Genomic DNA, 12,931 nt, shown 5'->3' on the forward strand with positions numbered 1-12,931 from the left:
TTTTTAATCGATAATTAACAAGCATCACAACCGAGTCTCTCATTCTCTTTTCCATTATTATTATTATTATTATTATTATTATTAGTAGTAGTAGTAGTAGTAGTAGTATTAGTATTATTATTATTAATATTATTATTATAATATCATTATTATTAGATATTTATTTTCTTTTTTCATAAAAATGTGATTCGTTTCTCAATGGTACAGGCAACTTTGTTTTACACATTTTTTGCTTATCCTTAATTACTCTGTATAAATGTATTAGTATAATAAAAAGATATATAAGAGATCGCGATCTTCTCGATTGTATTTTTTTATCAATGATAAAATAACAACTTATACAAAATTAATAACTTTTAAGTGTATGTAAGAAAAAAAGAAAAAGAAAGAGTGAGAGAGAGAAAGAGAGAAAGAAAAAGAGATAGAGAGAGAAATAGAAACGACACGTTTCTTCCCTATCATCGTCATCATCATCATCATCATCATCATCATCATCATCATCATCATCATCATCATAATTATCATTGTCATCATCGTCGTCATAATCATCATCGTCATCGTCATTATCATCGTCATCATTATTATAATCATCATTATCATTCTTATTATCATAATCATGATAAATCACGATAATCGTGATTAACCCGACACAAGCACGGTATATTCGATGACGCGGAATCTTCGACTTGGCACTGAAGAGAGCTAATTAGCGACGAAAGAAGACGACCTTGAACTGGTCATCATGATTGGGTCGCATCAAAATAGGCCGAACTTGGTCCTGAGGAATTCCTTTAAGGGGACATAATATTGGTTCCTTAAAGCCACCATTTCTGGCGTTTTACGCAGGCTGTTAAATATCGTAGCATCCGTTTCGAATATCAGTATCAAACTGATGAAAAACGCGGTTAAGACAAGCATGAAGGCCGGAACGAAGCGTCGTAAAATTCGCATACTCCTATGCCTCAACTTTCCTTGAAATCTACGTGCTAGATGCGACTGTTGTTGTTGTTGCAATTGTTGTTATTGGTGTTGATGTTGGTGTTGATGTTTTTGTTGCAAAGAAAGCTTCAAATTTTGAAGCTTTTGCATTTTTGGTACCGGTGTTACCGATCGACTATGTGGTTTACCGGATGCGTCCAATAACTGACTCTCCGATGACGAATGATCGAAGGAGTCTCTGAAGTAATAATCGTTCACCTCACCCTCGTGTTGGCCGACTGTAACAATAGATTTAATCAACGATTAATTAGATTTATCATTTTTTTTAAGTTACTCGAATCGTTCGTTGTTATTCCCGTTTATCGTCAAAGTTCAATCATATTTTTTCTTTTCTTTTCTATTATTTCAAGTTATCAGATTGGCCCGAAAAGTTAGTGCCGATCCCTTCTCCACCCACCGAACCTCGCCCCACCAAAAAAAATTCAAAAACAATTTATATATCTGTTGATATTTTAAAATCGATACGAAACATTTTGCAAGTAAGTCAATATACTTGGAGGATAAACGAGTTATAACGGTTAGAGTTTCTAGATCCTACAAGTTGAAAAGATTCTGGTAACATCGACGTTTTGATCGAAACAAGAATCTTTTCTCACGACGTTTCGTTCAAGAACAGGCTCGACATCAAAGGCTACGTGATGACTTATCGTTAACAGGCGCAGGCCCATGCTTCACCGCAATAATAATATGCAAAACAGAAAGTAATTTAAAAGTAAATGTAAAAAAAAGAACTATATATATATATATATATATATACCATAGATATATTATAAATAAATATCTAAACGCTCGAACGCATTAAATCAAATAGCGCATTAGAAATATAAAATAGATTAGATATATAGAAAGATAGAAAGAGAAAGAGAAAGAGAAAAAGAGAAAGAGGGAGAAATAGATGAAGAGATAAAAGATAGAAAGAAAGTAAATAGAAAGGGAATAATGTGAGAATAAAAAGGATAAAGAATCCCAGGATGATCCTGTATAGATGGATCCATAGGGCCGAGATCTTACCTGAATTTAAAACAGAATCGATTCCATTTCTATCGTCATGCTGTGAAGTTAGCCGATGATGATCGTAGTAAACAGAACCGTTGGTAGTAGTAGTAGTAGTAGTAGTAGTAGCTAGCGAAGAAGCTTTAGAGTTTTTTGACATCGTTCCCATTGTAGTCGTCGAGTCTTCTTGAAGTGTCGTCTCGTTGTTATTGTAGTAGTAGTAGTTGTGGTGTTGATTGTGATTTTGTTGTTGTTGTTGTTGTTGTTGTTGTTGGTGGTGATGGTGGTGGTGTTGATGAACCTTTCTTACCTGCCACGAATCGTCTCGAGTTGGTTCGAGTGTATTGTCGAGAACATCAACATTGCTTTTCGAGTTGGTCGTTGAAATGTTTCCGTTAGCTATGAAGACACGTTTCTTTTATGTCAGTGACATTGGTGTTGTTGTTGATGTTGGGATCGTGGTTGAAGTAGTTGCATTAGTATTAGTAATAATGGTTGCTGTTGGCAACGACAATAAGGAGGAAGAGGAGTAAGATACTGATGTAGACAAGGATGGTTTAAAGGCTGGTACCTTGGAGGTCTTGATTATCAATGCGGTAGACCTGACGACCTTGGGACTCTTTTCAAGGGCATTTATACGTTGCCTGACGACGTTATCGATATCACGACCAACTAGCTCTTCCGAGCCTATCACTATTCTTTGACTGTACAACGCTTGTGGTCGGTTCAGCGTGCTCTTGGGAAATTTCAGTTTAACTTTCGCGTGGTTGTTTGTGGTGGTAGTAGTAGTAGTAGTAGTATTGGAGGTAGTAGTAGAATTAGAAGTAGAAGTAGAAGTAGTAGAAGTAGTGGTAGTGGTGGTGGTGGTGGTGGTGGTGTTGTTGTTGTTGTTGTTGTTGTTGTGGGTGGTGGCACTCACATGCTTATCTTTTTCGTCTAAGGCTAAAAAAACAGAAAAAAAGGGAAGGAACAAATAAACGGTTGAAAAAAAAGAAGCCAAAATAATAAGCGCCAGGTAATATTGTTGCGGAAGCTGCGGAAGCTTGAGATTGCGACAACAGGTCGTTTTGTTCATTTATTTTTGTTTTGCCTGATAACAATCGTTTTATGTTCGTAATGCTAAGTGATGTGTAATAAAGAAGGAGAAAGAAAGAAAAGATAGGATTAAGTGCATCATTCTATCCTCTAGAAAATTCTATTATTTTAAGTAAAATGTATTTCTTTCACTTTTTTTTATTAGTTATATATTACATATATTTTTATTACTTTTATATTATACATTAATTTTTATATTAATATAATTATACTGTTATAAATTATATCGTTAACTTCACATTATATAATTATCTGATGTGTGTGTAATTTTTTTTAAATATAATTAATATATGAGAAATTATAAATTTATAGAAAGTTTATTATTACACTATTGATATTAATTTAAAAATTAATTTTGTTTTATTTCTTGCTTTTAGTTTTTCTCGTTAAAAATATTTTTACAAATAATCCATTTACCTCGAGAAAAATTAGAATCGTAAAATGTAAATTTTATCTGACAACGACGGTAATATAATTATTCGTAAAAATTTAGATCAATATATTCCCTCTCTCTCTTTCTTTCTCTTTAGCATGTTTCATCGTCATGATTCGTTAAGACACGCCATGTTCGAGAAAAAATGATTCGTGTCTTTAAAAAACGATTGTTAACGTGATGTAATTAATTACATATATAATTATGTACTAATATATACACACACACACACATTAATAAATAGATATATAGAACGAACGAAATGTATTTTGTTCTACAATTTTTATTTACGACCTTGATTTATTTTAATTACTATTCTTTTTTCTCTTTTCATGTTTTTCATAAAAAAAAAAATTTCTTTTATCTAATCATTTCGTTCGTTTGTTCATTTAATATCTATTGTTTCATGCAATCGGGCTAAAACGTGATCATTTCGTACATGCATTTCTCTTTTAAAATCTTCACGAGTCATTGAATCGTACGATGATAATCGAAATGGTAATTATTACTTTCTTTTTTTTCATAAGTTTAATAAAATTTTCTATCCACGATCCAACGTTGACTCATTTAAATTTACTCAAAGAGAAAAAAAAGTCATTCTCACGTTTTTTCTAAAAATTAAACATTAAAGTGCTCGTTCGAGTATTATTTATGCATGAATAATTATAAAAAATAGCCAGAGTCGAATATTTCTATGCGCGTACGTATATATATTTTGTTTTGTTTTTTATTAATTCAGAATTATTTAATACAATATAACAAAATTAATGATCGCTCATTGACTTGGGTTACTTTTATAATCAAAAATTCGTATAACTATCAATAAAATCAATATCTACGTAACATGTTATACGAAAATACAGTAAATCTTCCAATAAAAATTAATAACAAATAATAATCAATTAAATTTATTTCATCAATAAGAAATACGATAATTCCAGTATTAAAATATTTACAAACCAATCGACAAATTCTTTGCGAACATATTCTTGCAAGGTAATTCATGCCACAATTAATACGAATAAGTATAAATTTATTTTTTAATATATAAAACAATCTAAGACACTTTATCGTATTAATATTAATTAATTCTTCTGACTGTGTATATGCACATAATATATACCCACCCCCTCCCCTAAGTTTCCTAATTTCACACGTACGAATCTTTAAAAGAACAAAAAATAAACAAAAACTCCATAAAAATATATTCCTTATGTCTTTAATTAATTTTATTGCACATTCATATAACATGTTTGAATAAAAAACGGAAGAAAACACATTCACACGAAACGCTTGAGTGAATAATAAAAATAAACGGAAGGTATAGTAAAAATTCTAAAAAGAACTGATTAAAACGGATAGATAAAACAAACAAACATAGACAAAAAATAGATAAAAAATATAGACCAACCATTGTTTCTTCTTGCATGAATCTCTTGGTCCTCCGATACGGTCTCCAGGAGTGGCAAGGTATTATCTGGACAATAGGGTGAACTGAGAGGTACTCCAGTACCACCCTCAGACATTCCGGTACCATCCAATCCCGCACTATGACAACTACGTGGTAAACTGGAATAACCTATTCAAAAATCGTATTATAATCAGACACGTTATATAATTGTTAAAATTAATCCTATCGTTGAAATTATTGTATTTTCTTTATTTTTATAAATTTATTTTTTATTCAACGAATATACCATACGCGTATATTCGAGGATTATCTTCTATTTACGTCACAAATCGTAAAGAGATTTTTCATTTTTATAACGTTATATATGTCATAGATGATTATTCGAAATAATTCCGATTATGAAGATTTTGTTATATTTTGGTATATTTTGTAAGATTTTGTTATATTTTTATATTTATATACGTTTATGTTCGTTTAACGAACAATATTTTGATCGAAGTTAAAATAGAGTAGGATTATTCATAATACGTGTGTATTATATATGTGAAATTGTTGGTATATATTAGGTGTACAAATAAGTTTCCGCCGTTTTTTTATTAAAAATTAAGTATTTATTCTAGAAGAATGGTAATTTTGAGGTTATTTAAAATACTGTCCATCACTTGCAATGACTTTTTTCCATCTCTCAGGTAACATTCGGATCCCACGTCGGAAGAACTCCTTGTCTTTTGTGGCTATCCACGAATCAACCAAATTTTTGGTATCTTCATATGATTTGAACCGCTGCTCCGACAGAGCATGTGCCATGGACCGAAATAGGTGATAATCGGACGGTGCAATGTCTGGTGAATACGGCGGGTGGGGTAACACTTCCCAATCAAGTGTTTCCAAATACATTTTCACGGGAGCCGCTACATGTGGACGAGCATTGTCATGCAGGAGAATAATTTTTTCGTGTCTAGAATAGTATTGAGGGCGTTTTTCCTTCAGAGCTCGGCTCAATCTCATTAATTGTGTTCGATAGAGGGCTCCGGTGATTGTTTCGCTCGGATTAAGCAACTCATAATACACTACACCCAGCTGATCCCACCAAATACACAGCATGAGTTTTTTTCCGTGAATATTCGGTTTTGCTGTTGATGTTGACGCATGGATTGGTAATCCCCATGATTTTTTCTTTTTGGATTATCATAATGTATCCATTTCTCGTCACCAGTGATGATACGATGTAAAAAACCCTTTTTTTTTTATGTCTAGCAAGCAGTATTTCACTTAAGCATAATCGGCGTTCAATATCTCTCGGCTTTAATTCGTACGGAACCCAATTTCCTTGTTTATTAATCATTCCTAATGATTTTAAACGATGTGAGACTGCTTGCTGAGTGACTTCTAATGTTACAGCAAGTTCTTTTTGTGTTTGAGATGAATCTTCCAACAATATTTCCTCCAATTCTGCATCCTCGTAAATTTTGGCCTTCCACTGCGATCTTTGTCTTCTACGTCGAAATCACCGTTTTTAAACTTTTGAAACCACTCACGACACGTTCTCTCACTCGAAGCAGTTTCACCATATGCTTCTACGAGCAATCGATGCGCCTCAGCAGCAGATTTCTTTATATTAAAGAAGTAAACTAATATTTCCGCAAATGACGCTTATTTGGCTCAAATTTGGAAATATTCAACTAAAAAAATTATATTTTACCAATATGAAATCAATAATATTAATAGGTTATGTTGTTCTTAAACGTCCAAACTAATTTTTAAGCAGGATATCATCTGCGAAAGTTAACGGAAACTCCGCGCCGCGCTATCTACATTAAAACGGCGGAAACTTATTTGTACACCTAATATTTCTAATGCAACGATTCTACGATTTTTTTAACGTATATCCTCTTTAAATTCGCTCGACGTATGAATATTTACGAAAAAATATGTGTATATTTTTTTAAAACATTATACGTATATACACATTTCTCGAATGTTAATATAAACAAACAGAAATTATTATAATGCGCGTTGCATTATTTTTTTAATTTGATTTTATTAGATTGGCGCGTGACTTAAGATAGAATTATCAAAGATTATAATATAAAATAGATTTTTAAAATAGTATGCATCCGTTCAACATTTTCATGTTTAAAAAAAATAATAAATCAGTAAAATGAATCGAAAAGTATTAAAAGAAAAAAGAAAAAGAAATAAAAACAACAACAATAATATTATAACCCCCCTCCCATATTATATTAAATATTAATTATATATAATTTAAAAAAAAAGAGAATGAAAACACACATAAATTATAAATCGGTCATTTGATACATGATTCGTTTAACGTTAATAGATAAAAATATTAATTATAAAAATAATACTAACGTATTTCCACAAGGTCCTGACTAGGGGTGCTAGGGGTGGCCGGTACGCTGCTTGCTTTTCTTCTAAGACACGTCGTTTGACAACGTTGAATAGGTGGTTCCTCTTTTCGAAGTGGACCCGTTTCCTCTAAAACTTCTCTTTCCGTTCTTCCTGTGTATTTGAATTTAGTGCCCCAAGAGAATATTGATCCTCCACTGACCACAGGTGCGTCAGATGCTTTCGGCAAACTATTGTTTTCAAACAAACACAAATCAAATTTATTCCAAGTAATTTTATTATTGAAAAATAGAATATTGATAATATAAGATATATATCTTATGAAGAATAAATATATACACGTGTAAGGAATATTTTAATAAATATTATTAGTTTAGAATTATGAGAAATATTATTAGTTTAGGGTAGGTAAATAGGTAGTAGTACGATACTCTAATCTTATTGTTAGTTTACAGGAGATAGCTGAAGATTTAGAGTGTTATGGTGACAAATATTCCAAGGGATAAGGTTTTTTTAACCCTTTCGCTACGGCACTCCGTTCCGTGGGAGTAGCGCCACTGAACGGGACACCGCTCCGTGCAGTGGCTTACGTCTTTCAATGGCATTTTGGAATTCTCTTGTGTGGATACTTTATTGAGAGTTATGTAACAACTGTTTCATCATTTTATATAAAAACATAAAAATGAGTATATTTTGAGTATTCAGAAATTAACATATTAATAATTTAAGTGTAAGCGTAGGTGTTCACGCGACACCGACTATAGTCGGTGTCCGTACACGCAGCACTTCGCGCGGCCGCCGACTATAGTCGGTGTCCGTAGCGAAAGGGTTAAGAGGAAGGATCTGGTATTTGTTTTGAAGTAAATAACACGTGGTAATCTACACTGGGAGATTCAGAGAACCTTTGAACGTACTCCCACTCTAAGGCGTCACTTATGCTTAGAAGAAAGACCGATTGATGACCAATGATGGATCGGAAAAAGACTGGGACCGCCCAGAGTCTCTTTTCCCCTTCCATCGGGGGTATGACCGATGCATAGGATATAAGAACGGAGAAAAAGGAAAAAAGTAGTCTTATTATATCTTATGTCTTAAGTACTCTTATCTCTATGTCTTATGTCTTACGTTTATCTTATGGTTACGATTATGTTATTGTGAAAATCTTATGTTAAATGAATTAATGTGAGATTAAATATATGTGTATCTCAGACTTTCATCCTCAATCAGTAATGCGCCCATCATCCTGACAAACTATCTAAATATATTATAACATCATAATCACCTTTTTCTCCCTTATACACATATAATAATTCAGTAGTTACTAAAGTATATAATATTAGATCAATGATTTTATTTTATCAACCTTTTCGAACGTAAAATAAAATATTCAATATTCGAACAAATGATATTAACCCCCTTTACACTATAATTATTTGTCTGATTTGTTCTTTGCCTATTCTGATATTCCTTTTTCCCAGTTTTGGTGTCTTATATCAAAATTAAAATAGTTAATTTATCGTATACAGTGCTTTTATATTCCTTTTTTTAAATATAATACATTTTAATTCGGTTATTAATTCGGTTAGTTAAAACTACCGTTTAGAATTGTATCGAACAAGAAAACAGTTCTCGAATTTTCCATTTCGTATTTCTGGTTAGAACTTTTTCAATAAAACATTTTTATAAAGCTTATCTTTATGGAACGTGTGTTTTTTTTGTTTCTTATTTTTATTTATAGAAAAAATTGGTAGAATTTTACAGGGAAAAGAAAAAAGAACTAGGACACCCTGTATAAGATAGGATAGTTTTATATGTATTTATGTAATAGATGTGTGTATGTGTGTATATGTAGTAAATGGAATGGTCGTTGCACATTGCACATTGCACTTTTACCCTCAGAGAAACCGACAAAGGCTTTGACCCGATTCGTAAAACTCGATCGGTGAGAAACACCCGTATATCTTTCTTTCTCATAGATACAAGCAACGATAAATTTTCTTTACACTTCATTCTTCCGACTTTATACTAACATAAATATTTCTTTTTCTTTTATTTCACCAAACTAAATGGTAATAACATAACCGTATATATATATATATATATAAACTTTTTTATTTAACGAACTTGTGATACGTTTGAGAGAAAATTTCAATAGAAGAAAAAGTTTAATTATCGTTTCGTTAATTAATATTTAAGAAAAAGAAAATTAAAATCTAGAAAGAAAAAACTTTCTAAAATTATCCACTACATATAGTTATATTTTATTTTTAATCATAGTGAATCACTTGAAATCGTAAAAACTTTAATGACATTTCAACTAATCTATTTTAAAATAGTACAATTTATAAATAAATAAATAAATGAATAAACGATGATATAGTTTTTAAATCAAATTACTTTCCTCCCCCTCTCTCTCTCTCTTCAAATTAGTTAATAAAATATTATTTAGTACAAGTCAAAAATATAACAATTGTAAAATTTAAAATAATTATTATTTGAAATAATAAATCTAATTTTAAAAAGAAACAAATTTAAACATAAAAAAAAAATAAATACAGAAAAAGAATATTATATAATTTTAGAATAGAAAAATCTTAAAAAAGAAAAGAACAAAAAATTAATTTAAAAATCCGGAGTAAAATTTAGAACAAAATCTATAGTATCGAAAATCAAATTCCCTTTTTTCTTTTTTTCTTTTTTAGGAAAAGAACAAAATCAGCAATTCGATTGGACGTGGAAACAATTTGCCGCATCGAACAATGTTGCTGCGAAGTGCATCGAGATAGTAGATAGTATTACAGTTTGACGTTCACTATAACGTGGGTGTATAGTGAACGAATAGACAGGTTTAGCTAGTCCAGTGGTATACCTCGAGATATCCAATTAGATCGATGCATATGTGTCGTTCGCATCGATGCACCGAACTATTGCACAACGTTGAACTGAATTAAAACGCATAGTGCATGGATCGAACTGCATGTAGAAATGCATCCACCTGCATCGGCAACGTTAATGAACCTACGAGAATTAATAGATAAATATTATAGTCAAGATATAAATACATAAAATCATAATTTTTTCTAAAAATCGAAACATTACTTCTTTGTTATTTAAATTATTAATAATTAATATACAACGCAATTTTCTCGCTTGTCTTTTTATTATAAACTATCATCAAATTTTTGTCTTCATTAATATTTGTTTCCTTTTAAAACAATATGATTAATTCGTTATTTAAATTATTAATTACCTCCGTGTAAATTATTATATTTTCTTTTTATGATTTATTATAATATCTTTTTTTTATAGTATTTTTTCAACATATTTTTTGTTTCATCTAAAAATTGCCACGAATCGTATAGTTGTAAACATTGTATTATATAAAAATAAATATTTATATTACACACACACACACACACGCGCGCGAGTTATATGATCCGGTCTCTAGGCATCTGATTACCGAGCGGCCAACGTCCTTATCATCATAGTTGTCAGTTTTCGTCACCAGAAGCGTGACGGTAAGAGTGCCGGTGGCGCCAAGCTTTAGCATGACGGCCACATATTGTAGCGGCCTGCTGTCGATAAGCAGATTTCAACCTTATCCCATGCGACGACTGGCGCTGACACTCTCTGTCGGGCATTCAATCTGTAACGACGTATTAATCAGTAAAAATATTTTAACCAACTTCTTTTAGTTTGATTATTTACTCACTTACCTGAACAAAAATAAATCATTCGTTATTACTTACGTGTGTGAATTCATACCTCGTACACTGTAACATAACTCGCGCGAGTTAATAAGCTTGTAAATAAGCATCAGCAACGAATCCACATGCACAACGACCGACGCTGTTTCGGCCGTCGTTATCTGTCTGCATAAATATACTCCCTTATCAATGAATGGACAGTCCCTTGCAGATAGCCTGATTGTAGGTCCCATTAAAGTCCAAGGCGTAGTAATTATTTCCGTTTGATTATTATTGTTGATAGTAGCAAGTCTTTGGATCAAAGTGAATTCGATAGGGTTTAGGATAGGAATTTTAAGGGTGTATATGATATGGTCTTGGGTAAATACGATTGTTCCCTTAGTAAAGCGAAAATCTAACAAGCTATGATAATGTAACATAAGTTCTTTATAAGAATAAATTTCTAAAAGGTGTGTTCGAATATTTGACACTTGTTCATACGTGAGTATTTCCAGATCGAATAATTGTTCTGAAAAAATAAAGGATCTTTTTATTTTGCCTAACATATCGAGAAAGCGCTGCCCCTGTATAATAAGAGTGGTTATTCCTTCAAAAATATTAAATTTGACGTTCTGATTAATCAAAGCCTTTGATATGTTTGACAAACTTCCGTTAATAATTTCTGTGTTAGCGTTTATATCTTTGCCAATTTTGTATATTATACTTATTGATTTATTTAATGTTATAATATCCTCTTGCTGTTGATGATTAAGTAAATCCAGATTACTATTGATTTTTCTTAGATCTTCCGCGTCCGGGTTTCCGAAAAAATATTTAATCACTGTGCCCAATCCGTCTACCAAGCTTTCTTGCTTCTTTTATTAAAGGGTGCTATCTGATCGAGATTCTGGCGTATCTCATCGCACATGATTGCTGCCTGCTTTAGTAATCCCGACTCTTTAAGTTCCTGTCTTAGGGATAGCATGTGGTAATTTGTAAGGATTTGTGTGTATGTGCCCCGGAGATTGTGGATGTTTAGATTGAAATGTATATAGTGATATTCCGATATGATTCTCCCAATTCCCTGTCGGAAATCGTAGTGAGTCGAATTCATTTCTTCCTCGCCGTCACCCCCTACGAGCATCGTCGCGAGTAGTAGAATCCGCACAATCTTCATTGTCCTGTGAATAAGAAATTTTTCTTAATTTCTTGGCACTTCTTAGATTATAACGTCGGGGCTGACCATGTACATAACATTCTAACGCGGGACCCTTCTGTTTGTTTACAAGCACTTTGTGATAGCGAGCTGCCGTTTTGTCTCGCTGCTGTTTATGCGTTTTAATATAGATTTCCTTATTTTCTAATGTTTTATCAGAGTCGTTAGGTAAATTTTGTTTATCCATCTGCTTATTATATAAGATATTATAGAAAGGAAAAATTTCATTTTTTCGTATTTCATTATATTTTTCGATTGTGTCAGCTTCCGGTTCGATTACATGTTTATGCAACTCTTCGTATGGTCCGTATAAAAGAGCAAAAGGCGTAAAGTTTGTGGCTGAATGGATACTTTGATTATAAATTAAAATTGCCGTAGTCATATGGTTTTTGATCGCTTCTCTGGGATTTTGTTCCATTAAGATACCCAACTTTTCTTTTAAAGTGGAATGCAAACGTTCTATGGGTCCATTCGATGTATGACGATTAATGGTAGTTTGGTGGTAGTCTATTTTATGTATGTGCAAAATTCCCTGAACACAGCCGAATTAAATTCACTGCCGTTATCCGTAGTGATTTTGTCAGGAAAATTATGGTGTGAAGCGAAATGTCTTAATTTATTTAAGATGGTTGTGGCGTTTCCATCCATCAAGTGATAGGCCTGAGCATATTTGGAAAATATGTCTATGATGGTTAAGAACTTTTCTTTCCCAATATGAAAAATATCCA

At 32.0% G+C, this 12,931-nt stretch overlaps 1 protein-coding gene across 1 annotated transcript in view; it reads right to left on the reverse strand.

Moving 5' to 3' along the window:
• Positions 1 to 558: 558 nt before the first annotated feature.
• The window catches only part of LOC122520562 (myb-like protein P), a 35,520-nt gene continuing 23,147 nt past the window's right edge, over positions 559 to 12,931 (reverse strand). The window contains 5 exon segments of the mRNA XM_043640657.1: positions 559 to 1,217; positions 2,011 to 2,255; positions 2,424 to 2,934; positions 4,932 to 5,099; positions 7,305 to 7,531. Coding sequence (XP_043496592.1) covers positions 757 to 1,217; positions 2,011 to 2,255; positions 2,424 to 2,934; positions 4,932 to 5,099; positions 7,305 to 7,531 — 1,612 coding nt within the window. The 3' untranslated portion in view covers positions 559 to 756.

This window comes from Polistes fuscatus, unplaced genomic scaffold (genome assembly GCF_010416935.1).
Source record: "Polistes fuscatus isolate 324 unplaced genomic scaffold, CU_Pfus_HIC Scaffold1, whole genome shotgun sequence".
Taxonomy (NCBI): domain Eukaryota; kingdom Metazoa; phylum Arthropoda; class Insecta; order Hymenoptera; family Vespidae; genus Polistes; species Polistes fuscatus.